This window comes from Toxorhynchites rutilus, chromosome 2 (assembly GCF_029784135.1).
Source record: "Toxorhynchites rutilus septentrionalis strain SRP chromosome 2, ASM2978413v1, whole genome shotgun sequence".
NCBI classification, from domain to species: domain Eukaryota; kingdom Metazoa; phylum Arthropoda; class Insecta; order Diptera; family Culicidae; genus Toxorhynchites; species Toxorhynchites rutilus.
In genome coordinates, this window is record NC_073745.1 from 178295156 (window position 1) to 178313434 (window position 18279).

The 18279-nt window shown below is 40.2% G+C and overlaps 1 protein-coding gene across 4 annotated transcripts in view; it reads right to left on the bottom strand.

Annotated features, from left to right (window-relative positions):
* Positions 1 to 2152: 2152 nt before the first annotated feature.
* Positions 2153 to 18279, bottom strand: part of LOC129771060 (unconventional myosin-XV) — a 124680-nt gene continuing 108553 nt past the window's right edge. For all 4 annotated transcript variants that reach the window (XM_055774346.1, XM_055774347.1, XM_055774348.1 and 1 more), the window contains 3 exons: positions 17899 to 18215; positions 2550 to 3369; positions 2153 to 2488 (listed from right to left, as the gene is read on the bottom strand). In XM_055774346.1, coding sequence (XP_055630321.1) covers positions 2327 to 2488; positions 2550 to 3369; positions 17899 to 18215 — 1299 coding nt within the window. In that variant the 3' untranslated portion in view covers positions 2153 to 2326. The remainder of the gene's footprint in view (positions 2489 to 2549; positions 3370 to 17898; positions 18216 to 18279) is intronic.

Below are 18279 nucleotides of genomic sequence, written 5' to 3' on the forward strand. Positions count from 1 at the left end.
ATGCCGGTACTAATAATTCTAATGGAAGTGAACCCGATCTTGATGAGTCGAATTACGATAGTGCGACCGATGATGAGCCGTCGTTTCGAGGTTTTCCCATGAATGAAACAGCTCGTAGATCGTCACGTCCGAGCAAGGGAATTGTGCCTGTCCGATTGATTGAGGAGGCATACGCAACGGGTACTATGCAAAGGGAAGTTGAACCCGGGAATCTGAAGGAAGCGTTAAGCTGTGAAGAAAATGCTAAATGGAGAGCAGCAATGTCGAGTGAGTTGAGATCTCACGCGGAAAATGGAACCTGGGAGTTGGTGGAATTACCTGCCGGACGGAAAGTAGTTGGTTGCCGCTGGGTCTTCAAATTGAAGCGGAACTCAGCTGGTCTGGTGATCAAACATAAGGCGCGTCTGGTGGCTCAAGGTTATTCGCAGAGATTTGGTGAAGATTATGACCAAGTTTTCGCTCCCGTTACAAGCCACACAACTCTTCGCGTGTTGCTTTCTGTGGCTGCCAAGAATAAAATGACACTCAAGCACTTCGACATAAAAACGGCCTACTTATATGGAGAGCTCGAGCAAGATTTGTTTATGCGGCAACCACCTGGATACGAGGTAAAAGGCAAGGAGCACTTGGTTTGTCGCTTGAAAAAGAGCATCTACGGGCTCAAACAGTCCGCGCGTTGCTGGAATCAAAAACTGCAAAGTGTTTTGGTGAATATGGGTTTCCAGCAGAGTAGTGCTGATCCGTGTCTGTACCAGAAGTTGGAAGATGGTAAGAGAGTTTTCCTGTTGGTGTACGTGGACGATATAGCTGTTGCTTGTGAAGATGAGAACAAAATCAACGCAGTGTACCAATCGTTGAAGAAGCATTTTGAGGTCACTGATCTGGGACATTTGAGTTATTTTCTTGGTCTAGAAATTGAACGACAGAACGGTGACTACAGTGTGAGCCTCGAAGGCTATATTGATAAACTGATAGACAAGTTTGGTTTGAAGGACGCAAAAGTTGCTAAGACGCCAATGGACGAAGGTTTTTTGAAAGTGGAAGATAGAAGCGCTGTTTTCAATGACGAAACCAAATACAGAAGTCTCGTTGGTGGTCTTCTGTATGCCGCGGTGTGTGCGAGACCGGACATAGCTGTTAGTACAGCGATACTTGGCCGTAAAGTGAGTGCTCCGACAGAGGCTTGTTGGGTTGCGGCAAAGCGAGTGGTTCGCTATTTGAAAGCAACAAAGCATTGGAAATTAGTTTACAATGGAACTGGAGGTGGACTGATGGGCTTTGTTGACGCTGATTGGGCAAGCGACGCGATGACGAGGAAATCAACAACCGGATATGCGTTCTTCTATGCTGGTGCGGTTGTTTCATGGGCCAGTCGTAAACAGACGTGTGTTACTTTGTCTTCCATGGAGTCAGAGTATGTAGCTCTCAGCGAGGCTATGCAAGAGTTGATCTGGCTGCAAGGGTTAATGAAGGAGATGGGGGCACCCGTTGATGATCCCATAACGGTCATGGAAGACAACCAGAGCTGTATAAGTTTCGTGAACTCCGAAAAGATCAACCGTCGGTCTAAACACATTGAGACAAGAGAGCGTTTCGTTAAGCAGCTGTGTGAGCAGGGTCTCCTCAAGTTGGAGTACTGTCCAACTGAGCACATGGTAGCGGACGTGCTTACCAAGCCTTTGGGAACAACGAAGCAACGTAGGTTCTCAAGTATGTTGGGCCTGTCATCAAATGGTGGCACTAAACGTTGAGGAGGAGTGTTGTGATTGCAACTACTGTGCCACCTATTTCTCGATACACCTTGGCTCTTCGTGCTGTCATGTTGGTATTGTTGGTTGAACGGGTGGCAGCCCTGTGTGAAGAGGAAGCAAAACGGTGGACAACACCATTTTTCATTCGTGTTTAATTATTCAAAGTGTGAACATCGTTCGAATAAAGATTATTTGTTTGTCGTGATTAGTTTAAACTTGTCCTTTCAATTCCGCTGGAAATAACAGTCCAATAGTGTGGCCAACACATGTTGCCCTTATCTACCCTATAGTCACGCCATTCACCTTTGCTATTCGCCATTCATTCATACTGTAACCCAAGCCATCCCATATCGTTCGTCGAGCAGAATAGGGAGATTGTGAAGAAATAACGAACAAAATGGTTACTCATATGCACAATTTAATAAAATCATCCAATTTCTTATTTGCTGGATCAATTAACTCAACTAAATATGACTTTAGTGGAATGAATGTGGCAACATCTACTAACACAAATAATGTTAATGAAGTGGTATCTAATGTCTCGTAAGGATAACAATTCATTTGTTCAAATCAAATTATTCTCTACGATCTTTCAACTGCACTTGTGCCATTGTGATATATTGACGTACAAGCCTTGAAATTTCATGAGCTTGCTCCGTTTGAACTCTTATTACTCGTTGTTGAAGCAAATTACCGACTTTCATATCCAAGAATAAAGCTCCATCTTCAGACCGCACCTGCCAAAAATAAAATCAACGATTCAACGTTAGTGAATTAGATTTCGTAAATTATACAAACCTTTCTGGTCGAAATAACTTCATTGAATGCCCAATGTTGCATTGTCTCATGCGTATTTGGGTCTAAAAACAGGACTCCTTGTCTGTTCAAAGCAAGAATAAGTTCTCTCCACATCGGACTAACGTCATCGGCTATCGCTTCTTCAGACCAAACACGCTTCACAGCGAAGAAACTGCTGCCAAATAGTGGCCACGAAGAAAGGACATTGAGGAATTGTGCTTTCACCTGTATGGGACTCAGGTTGGCTATAGAGGGCCACGCAGACTGAACTAGTGCAACCCATTGAGCTGGACGGAGTTCTCGTAGAGAGAGTGCTGGTTTGGGGAGTAGAAATTTAATCTCTTTCATTGCTGGTAAATGGTTTAGATCGGCCGCTCTGTGAAGTATTGCCGCAATCCTCGCCATATCGCGCACATAATCAGGTGTTGGTGCTCCGCCATTTGGTAATTCAAGCAAAAGTCCTTCCAAATAATCTGGCGCTACCTGGTTGAACAGTACCTCAATATAGAGAGGTGTAGGAGCTGGATCGCGTTTAAGTGGAAAATGCCACACGGAGCGGCAAAAAATAAGATAAAATGGTTGGCCTGATTTGAGTAACTCCGTTGTAACGTCCAAAATATATTCATCCGCCGCAAGGGGCATTGTGAAAGCATCTCCTTGTACAATGCAATAAAGTGAAAATTCTTGTTGTTCTGCCACTATATCTATGCCCAAAAGTGCACATAACTCTGTGATAACGTCGCCAACAACCGTAGAGCATCGTGTGTTAACGATACGTTCGGCGCCTCCTGGTAACCTATAAATTTGCCTTCTGGCAGATCTGTAAAGACCAAAAAAATTTACGTCGGTGTTTCAAGCGAATCTCGAAATACGATTATTTTGTTTAGAGCAATTCCAAATGGATCGACAAATGACAAAACATGAGTATTTCTGTTTCGAACGAAAGTTTGTATTCTGTTTGGGTTGGAGGAAATATGAGTTTTCCACACCATTTGGGAATTTTTTGACCTTAAGTGTAACTTTTGAAAAGGGCGTATCGATTTTAGTAAGAGAAATCTTTAATAATTTAGATCTCAAAAACTATGAGTCGTACCGAAATAGTGTCTTAGAAAGAGATATAGAGTATTGATGTTAAAACGTGGATAAAATATACACTGAGAAAAAAATGAGTACTCTTTTTTTATTTTAGAAAAAACCTTAACTTGCAATATCTAAAATACATATATATTTTTTTTTATTTTTTCATATGATTTAGAAGTCACGTAGAAAATTTAAAAAATAAGTCCAAATGGTAAAACTTTTTTTGACGTTTGAGGTTCGACGTTTGAACTTCGAATTTTTGTTTGTTAGCAATAATTTTTAGCCACAAGTTATGAATTCTTATGTGATTTCAATCAAAAAAGCTCTTTATCAATCTCCTTCAAAATGCAGCCATTCTCGAGATATTTAAAAAAATATTTCTAATTTATTGTCTTTTTTATAGTAAACTAGCTGACCCGGCAAACTTCGTCCCGCCCAAAATTTATTTTTCGTTATTGTTATTGTCAATTCTGATAAAACATCTGCTGGAGAGCACGTGTCTAGATTCAGTGCGCAAGCGTTACTAAAATCATAGAAGGTGTCTGCACAATGACGCGAGAAATTGTGATTCGAAGAAAAAACAATAATCTGGAATTCATCGTGCACGCAAATCGTTCATACGACTCTCTCCATATACTTCTTCAATAACACTAACGTTCCCATCGTTCGCCTTCTCATCGTAGTATTACTTGCATCATTTTTAGTAGTACTTAGTTAAGATCTCCATACCAAAACAACTCGCCTTGTATGTATGCTGAGTGGCAAGCTCTAGAATGTTTGTAACCACAATGCAAATCAGAAGAAAAATCTTTGACGAAAAACGCCCGACCGTTCTGAAAGAACAAGATGAATATTGCACAAACATTAGACAACGTGATCCTGCCATACTCCATTCATTATGAACATCATTACTCATTTTGAAATAATATCTATGAATAGCTATATCAGACGAATAAAATAAAGGAGTACGCTTCATGGATTTTGTGTGTATCGTATGATGTCATTATATGGCGTCGTGAGCTGTACCAACAATTCATGGTCGACATGTACGCGAAGGTAGAGAACGAACGACTGCGATTCCTACGATCTAATCAACATAAGTGGCTTGAGGAAGAATACATTCACTTGGAAAAAGCTATCATGAGCAACGCCGTTATTGCGACGCAATTCGACATGGACAACATTGAGCAAATGCAAAAATGCAAAATGGATATTCGGGAGGAAAAAACACGCTTTTCAACATTTTTTTGATGAAAGTGAATTCTACATATCAAAACTGTGTTTGATGTGGAATGCAACACATTCTCTGCATTGGGGGATAAATCTTGAACGAAAATTGTGTCTGACGATGATTTTATGTTATGTATAAAGTTTTGGTGGAAATGCAAGGAAATTTATAGACAAAAAAGTTATGTTAGGGTAAAGACTATGTCTTCTATGTATTTAAACGACATCGAGTGATCGTGAAATTCGATCGAGTTTCAAACCAATCGGATTCCGGAATATGAATAACCGTTCGATACTGTTACCACAATAATGGTGTATGGTCCATGAATGATTCGAAACCTTTATCGCCTTGCATGTAGATGGAATATGTACAAGTGACTTCCTAGAGATTTCACCAACGACATGATCGCAAGGGTAGGCGAATATCTAATATAGGGTTGGGGAAAAAGAAATGTCGCATTTCTGATCCAAATTTGACGCTTCATTTAACATACTTAAAATTATCCAATTTAAGTCAAATATGCGATGTTTTGTTCGCAAACTTGTTGCCATTTAGAAGGCAACCTCATTATCCCCCTCTTATAAAATCTTTTGCGAATGGTTCCAAACGGTTTTATGGTCTATACCCAGATCCTGGCCAATCGAGCGAGTGCTCACATGTTGGTCTACATGGATGATTTCAACGATTTTATCGGTTTCCACGACTATTGGCCTACCAATACGTGGTGTATCTTCGACAGCCACTATACCAGATCGAAATCGATCAAACCAACGCTGTGCTGTGCGAATCGTTACAGTATCGGGTCCATAAACTACACGAATTTTTTCGGCCGCCTTCGTTGCAGTTTTACCTTGCAGGTAGTAAAAACGTTAAATATGGCGAATTTCTTGCTTGGTGGACTACATCTTTGACGCACTATAACTTGAAACTGAAAAGGACAATCACGACACTGTCAAAACGACACTTGTAGCACAAATTGTCGTCTTTAAATAGACGTATAGTATGACCCGATGCGATAAGTACAACACAAGATATGTTTAAGTGTTTCCATATATTGACAATATACGACATTTCTTTTTCCCCAACCCAATATATCAACGAATAAATACTGTCATTCACAAATATCAACAACGCAGACATTGAAATTGAAAATCGCTGAGTGGTACCCATATTCGCCTCAGCTGAGCAAGAAGCAATTAATACATTCGCAAGTCTGTGGATAAAGGAAGTGACAATATGGATGTGGTTCTAAATTAGAATACCACTGTGAATACTCCTCGATTGAATCACAACAACGTAGTAATGCGGCTCCAAATAAGAACGATACATCAGCTCCATTGTTGTCTGACGTATCGTTGGTTTCCCAATTCATGAACGAGACCCATCAGTTTTAAATGTAGCTGTGGGTATTGAAAAAGAGAAGCGCATATTTTACTCCAACTAGACAGCATAAGAAAGATACGAATATTGTTATATATATTATATTATATATTGTTTTTATTATGTTATTTTCTTAAGGAATTTATTTTTATACAGTCCCTATCCACCACATAACAAAAAGCCTTTTTTTAAATTGTTTAGCGAACACGATATTTTTGTGCAGTCCCTATCACCCGCACAAAAACAGGTTTACCTGTATAACAAAAGAATCCTACGGTCAACTATGAGCGCAAACTTATCAATGAATTCCTCATAAAATAAAGACATCTGGCATGAAGGCATGAAGGTAATCTTTTTCTACAGTCATCATCATAATTCCGAATAACCGTTTCTGGTCAGATCTTGACCGCAAATAATTCTTGATCTGTCGAACAACAAAAAAAGTTCTTTCAACGTATACCGTAGTATTAGACAATGCCAGTATCATTCTGGCCAGCCGTTTCGGAGAAGGTTCGATGCAGGTTTTGTCCAACGATAATCGGAATAATGACTATGATTTAAAAAGAACCGTCAGCTTATTACAAAGCTTCGCTTCATCGAATTTCGAGTGGTATGAAATAAGCATTTTCAAATTCCCAGTAGGTAATGCGACATTGAAGTCGGCAAATTTTTCGTGATTCATCAAAGCGACGAATTTGTATTCATCTAGTTCCTTAAACCGTTTCGTCATTTCGTCAATAATTTTGTCTATAATCAATTCGTATAAACGACAACAATTGATGACGTTACTGTCATTCATAGTATCGCCAGATACATCAATTGCATCTTTGAGCGCACGATACGCACTAATTCCTTTTCTTTGCAAAATTTGATAAAGAACATCCGTATGTGCAAAAATATTCGCAAAAATTTTTTGCAAGAATACAGTGTTGAACTCAAGCATGAATGCGTGAGGACCTCTGGATGTAGTAAAAGTTTCAGCATCAAATACACTGTCGCCAAGGTAAATCTCATCCAAACATTCATTGATAGGTGCATAATTCAAATCATCTATTTTTGCAAACATTTGGTATTTTGGTCTTCATGCGTTTTGACGACTGCGAGAAAAAATGCCGCAAGAGATGAGATCGTATTGAAAAACCTTGACGTTTTCTTGTTGTTTGTGCACGAGTGAAGCAAACCCAAGTTCAATACCTGTGCGCGACAGTAAATATATCCAGTGAATAACCGTTGTTTCACCAATGTTTGCACACCAGATTTATCTCCGGACATTACAGTAGCGCCATCATAGCTCTGGACCACAATTTTATCAGCATTAAGACCAAAGTACGCAGCTATTTCATACACATGTCCGGCCAATGCAGCGGAGGTTTTGAAACGTAAGCAGACATACGTGTACCATATGTACCAGGGTTCAAGTTGTCGAATGAACAAAGTCGATACAAACTCTCGAATTAAAACCACACATCAACGAAAGAATACCACCACATCCACAGAAATCATGAACGAATTTGTTCGTTTTTTTATTTGCATCACGCTCGCTCGTGGTGTTTGGTGCTGTGTACTCTCGCGGTTTCGTGCCCTCTCTCAAATTTTAATGACGTCAGTAGTAGGAAGAGAAACAGAAAAGGAAACGATGACAACCACGAACAAACACTGAAGAGTGGTGGTGTGTATTCTCCATCGTTTTCATCAGTTTCGTTCAGCAGAAATATTGAGCCTAAAACGTCATTTTTACGCAAAGCGCATTAGTAGTAGTAATCGTTTCATACGTAGTTGACTGTCTTTGCCTTGTGTTTGGACGACGGCGAGTTCAGATGAATGGTTTGAACCCGGTAGTCATTATTGCTTATTTCGTAGCGTAGAGGCTATGTTGCGTGCAGATTGGGGGTGTAATCAAGTGTAATTATCATATTATATTCTTCACGGTGGGTTTGAGTTCCACCAAAATAGAAAATAAAGGGTGTGTCACATCATATTGCATCACGGAAAAAACGCTGTAGAAATTTAATTTTTAGGAATTATATCTTCAGCTTTCGCTTATAATCAGATAAGAGTGTATAGATCACGTTGGCCATGCTTCACTGTCAATTTTTCGTAAATTTGGAAAAATGTCGTCGAACGAAAAAGAGCGTTGTGAATTAATCCTGTTCACTCATTTCGAGAATCCGGAGTTGTCACATCGGGACATCGGTAAGATGCTGGGAATCGTCCAATCTACGGTCAGCAGAGTACTAAAACGATACTTCGAGAACCTAACCATCGACCGGAAGGTGAAGAACGGCAAAAATGGATGCTCCGTTAGTGAAAAAGATCACAAGCGCGTAGTTAAGCAGTTTAGACGTGATCCGAGAAGTTCTGTCCGGGATGTCGCCAAGAAGCTGAATTTGTCAAGTTCATTCGTCCAGCGGACCAAGCAGCGGGAGGGCCTGCGTACATACAAGGTTCAGAAGGCTCCTAACCGCGACGAAAGGCAAAACATGGTGGGGAAGACGCGAGCCCGGAAGCTGTACACCGAAATGCTGACGAAGCCGCATTGCCTGGTAATGGACGACGAAACTTACGTCAAAGCAGACTTTCGTCAGCTGCCGGGCCTGTTGTTCTTCTCCGCAGAGGACAAATTCAGCGTTCCGGAGGAGATTCGCAAGCAGAAACTATCCAAGTTTGCCAAAAAGTACATGGTGTGGCAAGCGATCTGCTCTTGCGGAAAGCGGAGCGCCCCCTTCGTGATGACCGGCACGGTAAACGGGCAGGTTTACCTTAAGGAGTGCCTACAGAAGCGCTTACTACCACTATTGAAGCAGCACGAGGGCCCGACCATCTTCTGGCCGGATCTCGCTTCGTGCCACTATTCAAAGGACGTGTTGGAGTGGTACGAAGCCAACGGGGTCACCTTCGTGCCAAAGGAAATGAACCCGCCCAACGCGCCGGAGCTTCGCCCAATAGAGAAATATTGAGCGATTATGAAGCAGGCCCTCCGGAAGAACCCAAAAGTTGTCAAATCGGAGGCGGACTTCAAGAGAAAATGGATTTCTGTTAAAAAAAAACTACAACCTGACGTTGTACAGAACCTTATGGACGGGGTAAAGAGGAAAGTGCGAGCATACGGGCTTGGGCTCGAAGTATGAATAAAAAGAAAATGCCAAAAGTTGTTTAATAGTTTTTATTTTACTGTCTAAAATTTTCAAAAGGATCGGTCTACTGGGCGAATTTCTACAGCGTTTTTTCCGTGATGCAATTTGATGTGACACACCCTTTAAAATAAGGACATTCGGGATAATATGGAAAACACAAAATATTACCTCATCTATGTTACAAATGTGAAATAATATACATTTTATTCTGAGATTGTCTACCTGTCCTATGAACAGGCGGACGAGACGCCTCTGTTCGACATTGACAACATTGACAACCGTGTTTCATTTCTGTGAAGCAAAAATGGTAATGGATATTCGGGTGGAAAAAACGCTTTAAAACAAAAAAAAATCAAACTAAAATAAGCTCTACATATCAAATATGTGTTCAATGTAGAAAAGTAACACATTCTCTGCAAGTGGAGAGAAATCTTGAACGAAAATTGTGTCAGACGATCATTTTATATTATGGATAAAGTTTCCCTATATTTCCTTGCACCAAATGCGAGGAAATTTATAGAAAAAAAAATAAGTTAGGATCAGGGCTGTCCTCTATGTATTTAAATAAAATCGAGTGAAAGTTTTCGTTCAAATTTCAACAATCAAAAATTGCCTTCAGGTTTGTCAATCTGATACAGAGTAAATTGCTCTGATACGAATGAATCACTTTAACGTTTTCTTGCAATAAGGTGAGGTTGTCACATTTGCATAGAACTTTTGAATTTGAGTCGAATGGATTTAAGAATGCAAAATTTGATTTCGATCGAATCGTGAAATTTGAAACCAATCGTATTCCGAAATGTGAATGACTGTTCGATACTATTACCACAAGCATGGCCCATTGAATGACAATGACGAAATAATGCGGTTCCAAATTGAAAGGTATATCAGCTCCATTTAAGTTGCCTGGCGTATCGTTGGTTTCCCAATTCATGAACATGACCCAGCAGCTATAAATTTAGCCGTCCATCTTGAAAATTACAAGGGCGTATTTTCCACCAACGAGACAGAATTTGAACCCCAATGTTCAAGAATTATTTTTTTCCCAGCTTCCATTTTCCGGAAAAGCCCGCACTTTTTCTTGCAATCATAAACATATTGCGAACTGAAGGTCACTTCAAGTAGCTAATATGCGGAGTTCATAATTGCATTAATTTTACATTCCGGGACTAACAAGCACAGAGGAATGAAAGTCTTCAAGTATGAACCTGTATTAATCCATCTATGATGAGATGTGACCTTTCTTTTTTTTTTTTTTTTCCCAAAATATATTTTTTATTAAGGCACATGTGGCGTTAGCCTGACGGGGCCGGGAGTCCAATATTTTGACAATTTTTGTCTTACAACTATGTTAGTAATATGTAACCGATTACTCGCGGTTGGCTCGAGGTTAGTATTACAAGTGTTCTCATAATTGGTATGTTGCAGTCTTCGATGCTCTATGCGTGTGCCCGACACGGGCTACTTACTATTGGGATGCAGCTGACCATTAATCAGCAACGCCCCCCTAGTCTGTACCCCATATCTAGCGTGGTGCGTCTTTCTCGACTCGAGGAATCCAGGATACAATGGTCACTAGCCGGCGCAATCATCAGCTCGTGTAGAGTTGTCATGAGCGGTACAACCTTTGGCTCTTGTTGAATGATCAGTGGACTGCACAACCTTTGGCCCGTGCATCTGTAAAGAGTGTGTGTATGTATTGCCGCGACTAAGTAAAAGTTTATCGATTGGATAGGAGGGATATGAAACGGGGACACAACGAAGGAAACATCATTAAACGTTGACATCGGCGTTTCTGAGGAACAGGTATAGATGAAGCAGAAGATCAGGATCCCGGCTACCTAAGATATCCCGGACGGGGATATCCGATTGTCTGCCTTTTGCTCTCAGTGCTCTAGAGAGCTGAGAGCGAGCAGCATGGAACCGGATACACGACCAGACAACATGCTCGATGTCGTGGTAGCCATCGTCACAACCACAAAGATTGTTTGCTGCGAGCCCAATGCGATAGAGATGCGCGTTTAGGTTGTAGTGATTGGACATAAGCCGAGATATCACGCGAATGAAATCACGACCTACATTCAATCCCTTGAACCATGCACTCGTCGAGACCTTAGGGATAATCGTGTGTAACCAACGACCGAACTCATCTTCACTCCACATGCGCTGCCAACTAACAAGTGTGTCCTGACGAGGAATGTGAAAAAATTCATTATAGGCAATTTGCCTTTCAAAAAGTGTGCCTTCTGAAGCGCCCACCTTAGCTAGCGAGTCCGCTTTCTCGTTCCCCGGAATCGAGCAATGAGAGGGAACCCATGCTAAGGTAATCTTGAATAATTTTTCGACCAAAACACTCAATAGATGTCTTATTCTTGTTAGGAAATAAGATGAGCGTTTATCAACTTTCATTGAGCGGATTGCCTCTATTGAGCTGAGACTGTCTGAAAAAATAAAATAATGGTCGATGGGCAGTGTTTCAATGATCCCTAGAGCATAGTATATCGCACCCATTTCTGCGACATACACGGAACAAGGATCTTTGAGTTTGAATGAGGCACTGGAATTTTCATTGAAGATGCCGAAGCCAGTGGACCCGTTTATGAACGAACCGTCAGTGAAGAACATTTTATCAGATCCAACTTTCCCATATTCTGCCGAAAATATCGGCGGAATAGAATCGGAGCGTAGGTGATCTGGGATTCCATGGATTTTTTGTCGCATGGACAGATCAAAAATGACAGATGAATTGCAGAAGTATGAGAAGCAAACTTGATTGGAGATGCCTGGTGAAGGGTGCACGTCGTGGGTAAGGTACTCATGGTATAAAGACATAAAACTTGACTGAGGAGTCAGCTGGAGTAGATTTTCGAAGTTATCAATCACCAATGGATTCATGATCTTGCAACGGATGAGAAATCTGTAGGATAATTCTGTGAACCGAAGAGTAAGCGGGGGTACTCCTGCCAAAACTTCGAGACTCATCGTATGTGTCGAATGCAAACACCCCATGGCTATACGCAAGCAACGATATTGTATCCTCTCCAGCTTGAGAATATGAATCCTGGCAGCTGATCGGAAGCAAAAACTGCCATATTCTAACACTGACAATATCGTTGTTTTGTACAACTGAATGAGGTCTCCTGGATGGGCACCCCACCATGTTCCGGTTATTGTTTGGAGAAAATTGATTCTTTGCTGGCATTTCTGTTTCAAATACGCAATGTGTCTCCCCCAGGTACATTTAGAATCAAAATATACACCCAGGTATTTGAAAAACATAGAGTGTTGGATCGTTTTGCCGGATAGGTAAAGCTGGAATTGGGCGGGTTCGTGCTTCCTAGAAAAAACGACGATTTCAGTTTTCTCCGTAGAGAATTCGATACCCAGCTTGAGGGCCCACGTGAACAGATTGTTCATGGTATCTTGCAACGACTTTTGCAGAGCGACGGGATTAGTACCCGTGATGGAAATAACTCCATCGTCTGCAAGTTGTCTCAGCGTGCAGTCTCTAGTTAGACAATCATCCATATCATTGACGTAAAAACTGTACAAGAGGGGCCTTTCTTGTTTCATGTAGTTTTAACTTATTGCCGGTAGACTTTTTCTTTCAAGCGAAAGTTATAGCTTTCATTTTCATTGTTGGCCGTGGAAAAATGTCAATGCTTAACAAGTATTTCTTTCCGATTATCCATTTCTCGAAAAATCGAACATTTTTCAAAATCTGAAAAGTACCCATACGCTGCGAAATATTAATGGCTAGAGGGTTTGGAGGTTATTGTTCTGTAGAATAGAATCATCATTTATGTTTTCTTCATCGATGAAATCGCCCACCTTATTCGGCGGAAGAATATTAACCTAGTAATCTCATTAGAATCATTTTTCCACCTACTGATTTCCTCCAACTCCTCTACACACGAAATTCTACATTATTATTTGGTTGCTTTCCAAAGGCATGAAAATTATCAAAGTTACTGTTCGATTTTTCGAACGCTTGGCACAAAATGGTTAATGAAATACATTGAACATATAAACATCCGTTCAACATATAAACATTCTTCTTTATCGATCACATTCGATTAATTTTATAGATCGTTCAAACATTCAAACACACTTACCAAATACATTACACCATGTTTTTTTTTACGCGGTTTTCCACGAAGTTTTTTTACGCGGATTTTCCAATTAACGCGGTTTTTTTACGCGGTACCTAGCCGGGCGGTACAACGGGATGGTTTTTACGGCAGCGATTCGTGAACGTCTTTCCGTCTACTTAGCTTTGGACGATCCAACAGTGGTACTGCACGTGCATCGGCAGTAGAGTGTACAAATTACAAGATAATCTTCTAGCAGCAGCAGATGAACTCAGGTACAAATATTTGTTCCTCCTTACCATCATCGATATTTAGTGCGGAAGCCTTCGCTCTTTTGAAAGCCTCCGCCCTTAACCCACCCCAGTCTGGAAAACCAGTGATTATTCTCAGCGATTCAGCAAGTTGTCTACAAGAGCTGAAATCCGCTTCTATCAAACACCCTTGGCTTCTTTCTACTGAGATACTCGCATTAGAGAGAAATATCTCCTTTTGCTGGATTCCAGGTCACTCTGGAATTCTCGGTAATGAGGAAGCCGACAGGTTGGCGGGTTTAGGTCGGAACTGTGAGATTGAAGCAGTTGTTGTGCCTTTTATGGATGCTATACGTTGGACCAAAAATGCCATAAGAGAATCGTGGGACTCGGAATGGTTCAGCAGGCATAACACTGCCTTGCGGCGAATCAAACCAGTCACATCTAGTTGGCATGATAATCCCGTTCCACAACATCGTCGAATCCTTTCCCACCTCCGCATTGGACACACTTGCCTAACCCATAGTTTCCTAATCACCAAACATGATCCCCCCAACTGCGGTGTAGCCCTATCCATTCCCCACATACTAATAGAGTGCAAAGCCTACGATCATGAACGTTCGGCCAACGATTTAAACCACAACCTGGACTTAGTACTTTCCCCACCTTTCGAGAATAAAGTTATCCGATTCATGAAAGAAACCGGCCTGTTCACCAAGATTTAAATTTTTTTACAGCGACGAATGACCTTTGGGTTAAAGTTCCTTCAAAAACAAGAACAGAACAGAGCAGCAGATGAACTCATTCGTGAGGAAAACCGAGCTACCAGTAACCAACGAAATTGCAAGAAAAAACTACGGGTTTTCAGAAGCGAGAAACACTTAACTTTTTACTAGCGTTATACATAAGGATAGTCCCAATTGGTATCTATCATTAGGTGACATGTTTTTTTACGCGGATTTTCCAATTAATGCGTTTTTTTTACAAGGTACGTATCCCCCGCGTAAAAAAAAACCTGCGTGTAGTTATTTTTTATTTAACACCCAACATATTCATCAGGAATAATTTCTCTGGCAGTACAACGTTTGCTGAGTCAGCTAGTTTACTATAAAATTTTAGTTCTTCTACCAAAACTCGACATTGTCATTATAATATCAGATTATTTTCAGACACAATTCTCGTACAAGATTTTTCATCCACTTGCAAATAACATGTTTCTCCGTTACATGGAATAAATATTTGATACAGAAAATATGATAGAATGGAGACAGCTGAAGACATTTGTTATTGACCAAAAAAAATTATCTTTGCAAAGTTTCAGCTCAATCGGCTCAGGGGTGCCTAAAAGCGCCAAAAGTTTTGATTTTTTGGTCCTCGAAAATCTTCCAAGGGGAGAGTGAAGGAAATTTGTAAAATCGATTTTTTTTCAATTCCAAATGACTTAAAATGCATGAAGCGTCGAGATCTGGTGTCATCTCGAAAAAAAATGTTTAACCGAAAATTGACCTTTTGGGACTTACCCTGAAAGGCAATGAAGGTATGGGGAAAACATTGTCGAATTTGAAGAACCGACCATACACATTTTGTTTATTGGCTCAAAAAAATGACCTGTGTTAAAGTTTCAGCTCAATCGGACATGATTTAGGGGTGCCTCAAAGCACTCAAAGTTTTGATTTTTTGACCACTCTGGTTTAGTTTTTTTTCACTCAGGTTCCAAAAAGTCGATTTTCGGCCAAAAAAGATCTCGACGTTCTAGGCATTTTTAAGTCATTTGACATCGAAAAAAAAAATTTCGATCTTCCAAATTTCCTTTACTCTCCTCTTGAAAGATTTTCGAGGACCTAAAATTCAAAACTTTGAGCGCTTTGAAGCACCCCTAAATCATGTCCGATTGAGCTGAAACTTTGCACAGATAATTTCCTCGAATTCCGTCGGACCAGATGGAATCCCAGCATCAATTATGAAAAAGTGCGCAGCACGGCTGTTATTTCCACTATGCTTATTGTTCAATCTTTCATTGACAAAAGGCATCTTCCCATCGATTTGGAAGAAGGCTCACATTTTCCCGGTTCATAAAAAAGGCGATAGAAGAAACGTCGACAACTACCGCTCTGAACGCGGTTTCTAAACTGTTTGAGCTTGTAGTCATCGAATCGATTTTCACTCACTGTAAACATTACATATCTATCGATCAACATGGTTTCATGCCGAAGCGTTCAACCACAACGAATCTTCTTTCGTTTATGACATATATTGCTGACGGAATGTCCGGAGGTATGTCCCAAACGGATGCGATTTACACGGACCTGTCCGCTGCCTTTGATAAAATCAACCATGACATTACGGTGGGTAAATTGGATAAGCTTGGCTTCAGCGGCAATGTTCTACATTGGCTTACATCATATTTGATCGGACGCTCTCTCGTGGTTAAAATAGGCGATTGTTTCTCCGCAGAATTCCCTGCTACATCAGGAATACCTCAGGGAAGTCATCTCGGCCCTCTGATATTTCTCATCTATTTGAATGACGTAAATTTCTTCCTGGAGGACCCTCATCTTTCATTCGCCGATGATATGAAAATATTTTTCCACGTTAAATCGGAGGCTGATGCCTTGTTTCTTCAACAACAACTTGAAATTTTCCAGAAATGGTACGCGGAAAATCGTATGACACTGAATCCTAGCAAATGTTCCACGATAACTTTCACAAGAAGGAAAGATCCTATTCGCTACAACTATTCTCTCGACGATGCTCCTCTAACTAAACTCGACTGCGTGAAGGATCTAGGAGTGTATTTAGACTGTAAACTGAATTTCAAAACTCACGTCAACTACGTGGTTGGAAAAGCTTCCCGTAGTCTTGGATTCATCATGCGCACTGCGAGGGACTTCACCGATGTACACTGCCTCAAATCTATGTTCAGCGCTCTAGTTCGTTCAAGTCTGGAATACTCTTCAGTAATTTGGAATCCGCACTATCTGAACGGAGTCAACAGAATCGAAGCCGTACAAAAGCGATTTGTCCGGTTCGCCTTAAGACGATTACCCTGGAGTAACCCCCATCAGCTACCTAGCTATGAAAGCCGGTGCCAACTAATGGATCTTGACACGTTGCACGTGCGAAGGGATGTGAACCGCGCCTTATTTGTATATGATGTGCTATTGGCTAGGACAGAATGCCCAGTTATTCTGGAGAACATCAGCCTTCTGGTTCAATCTCGAACTTTACGTGACCACGCTTTCCTCCGGGTTCCTTTTCGTCGTACCAATCATGGATACAACTCAGCCATATTGGGTCTTCAACGTCTGTTCAACAGTGTAGCTTCTGACTTCGACTTCCACTATTCAAGGAATGCGGTCCGGCAAAATTTTTTTGAACAAATACGTAGTTTTCATTAATATCATTAGGGCGAAATTCCGCCTGTTGATAACGATTAAATAAATAAATAAATAAATAATTTTTATGAATTTGTTTATAACTTTCAACAACTTTTCCAAATATGTACATACATTATGGTAAAAATATATGTTTAGGAGTTACGTTTAAATTTTCTACATTACTTCTATTTTATATGAGAAAATTTTTAAAAAATTAAAAAATACATATATAAACTTAAAAAAATCAAAATTGGAAAAGACAATAAATTTGAAATGTTTTCCCAAATATCTTTTTTTTTATTTAAAAATCACATCAATTCACATCAGGATTCATGATTTGTGGCTAAAACATACTAAACTATCTAAAAAAAACTGATACTAAAACATATCGAAGTTACGAAAATTCATAAAAATTCGATGTTCCACAAAATTTGTCAAAAATAATTTCACCATCTTGGACTTGGATTTTTTAAATTTCATACATGACTTCTATTTCATATGTAACAAATAAAAAAAATAAAAAAATATGTATTTTAGATATTGCAAATTTAAGTTTTTTTGTAAATAAAAAAAGAGTACTTATTTTTTCACGTTTTAACATAAATACTCTATAACTTTTTTGTAAGACACTTTTTCGGTACGATTCATAGTTTTTGAGATATAAGTTATCAAGAATTTCTTTTACTAAAATCGATACGCCGTTTCCAAAGTAACACTTGAGTTAAAAAAAGTCCCAAATGCTGTGGAAAACTCATACTCATACAATGCATTTTTAGTTCGATTTCATTTGGAATTGCACTTTACTTACCGTCCAGCTGAAACAGCGGTGACCTCTTCTACGCTTGGTACGTTCTTGCGACCACCACATCGCGCTGTTTTTCTCAAGTTAGTTAGACAAACAGCTGCTGTACCATGGCATGATCGTCGGCGATCTGACGCGGCTGATGTGAGGTGTTCAATCAAATACGGTCGAAGAGCTTCTGAACAACCGAAATAGGCTGCCAATATACTCAGTAATCGCCATGCACGCTGTGCTGAATCTGGACATTGCGAACGGTTTGCCGTTGTTTGTTTAATCAGCTGACAGTATACTTCATCCCTTAAGGCCAGGTGTTTGTGGCAGTGCTACAGAAGTCGAACAAATATTTAAAAACAAAATACAATTCAATGTAGTTTTCATTACAAAATA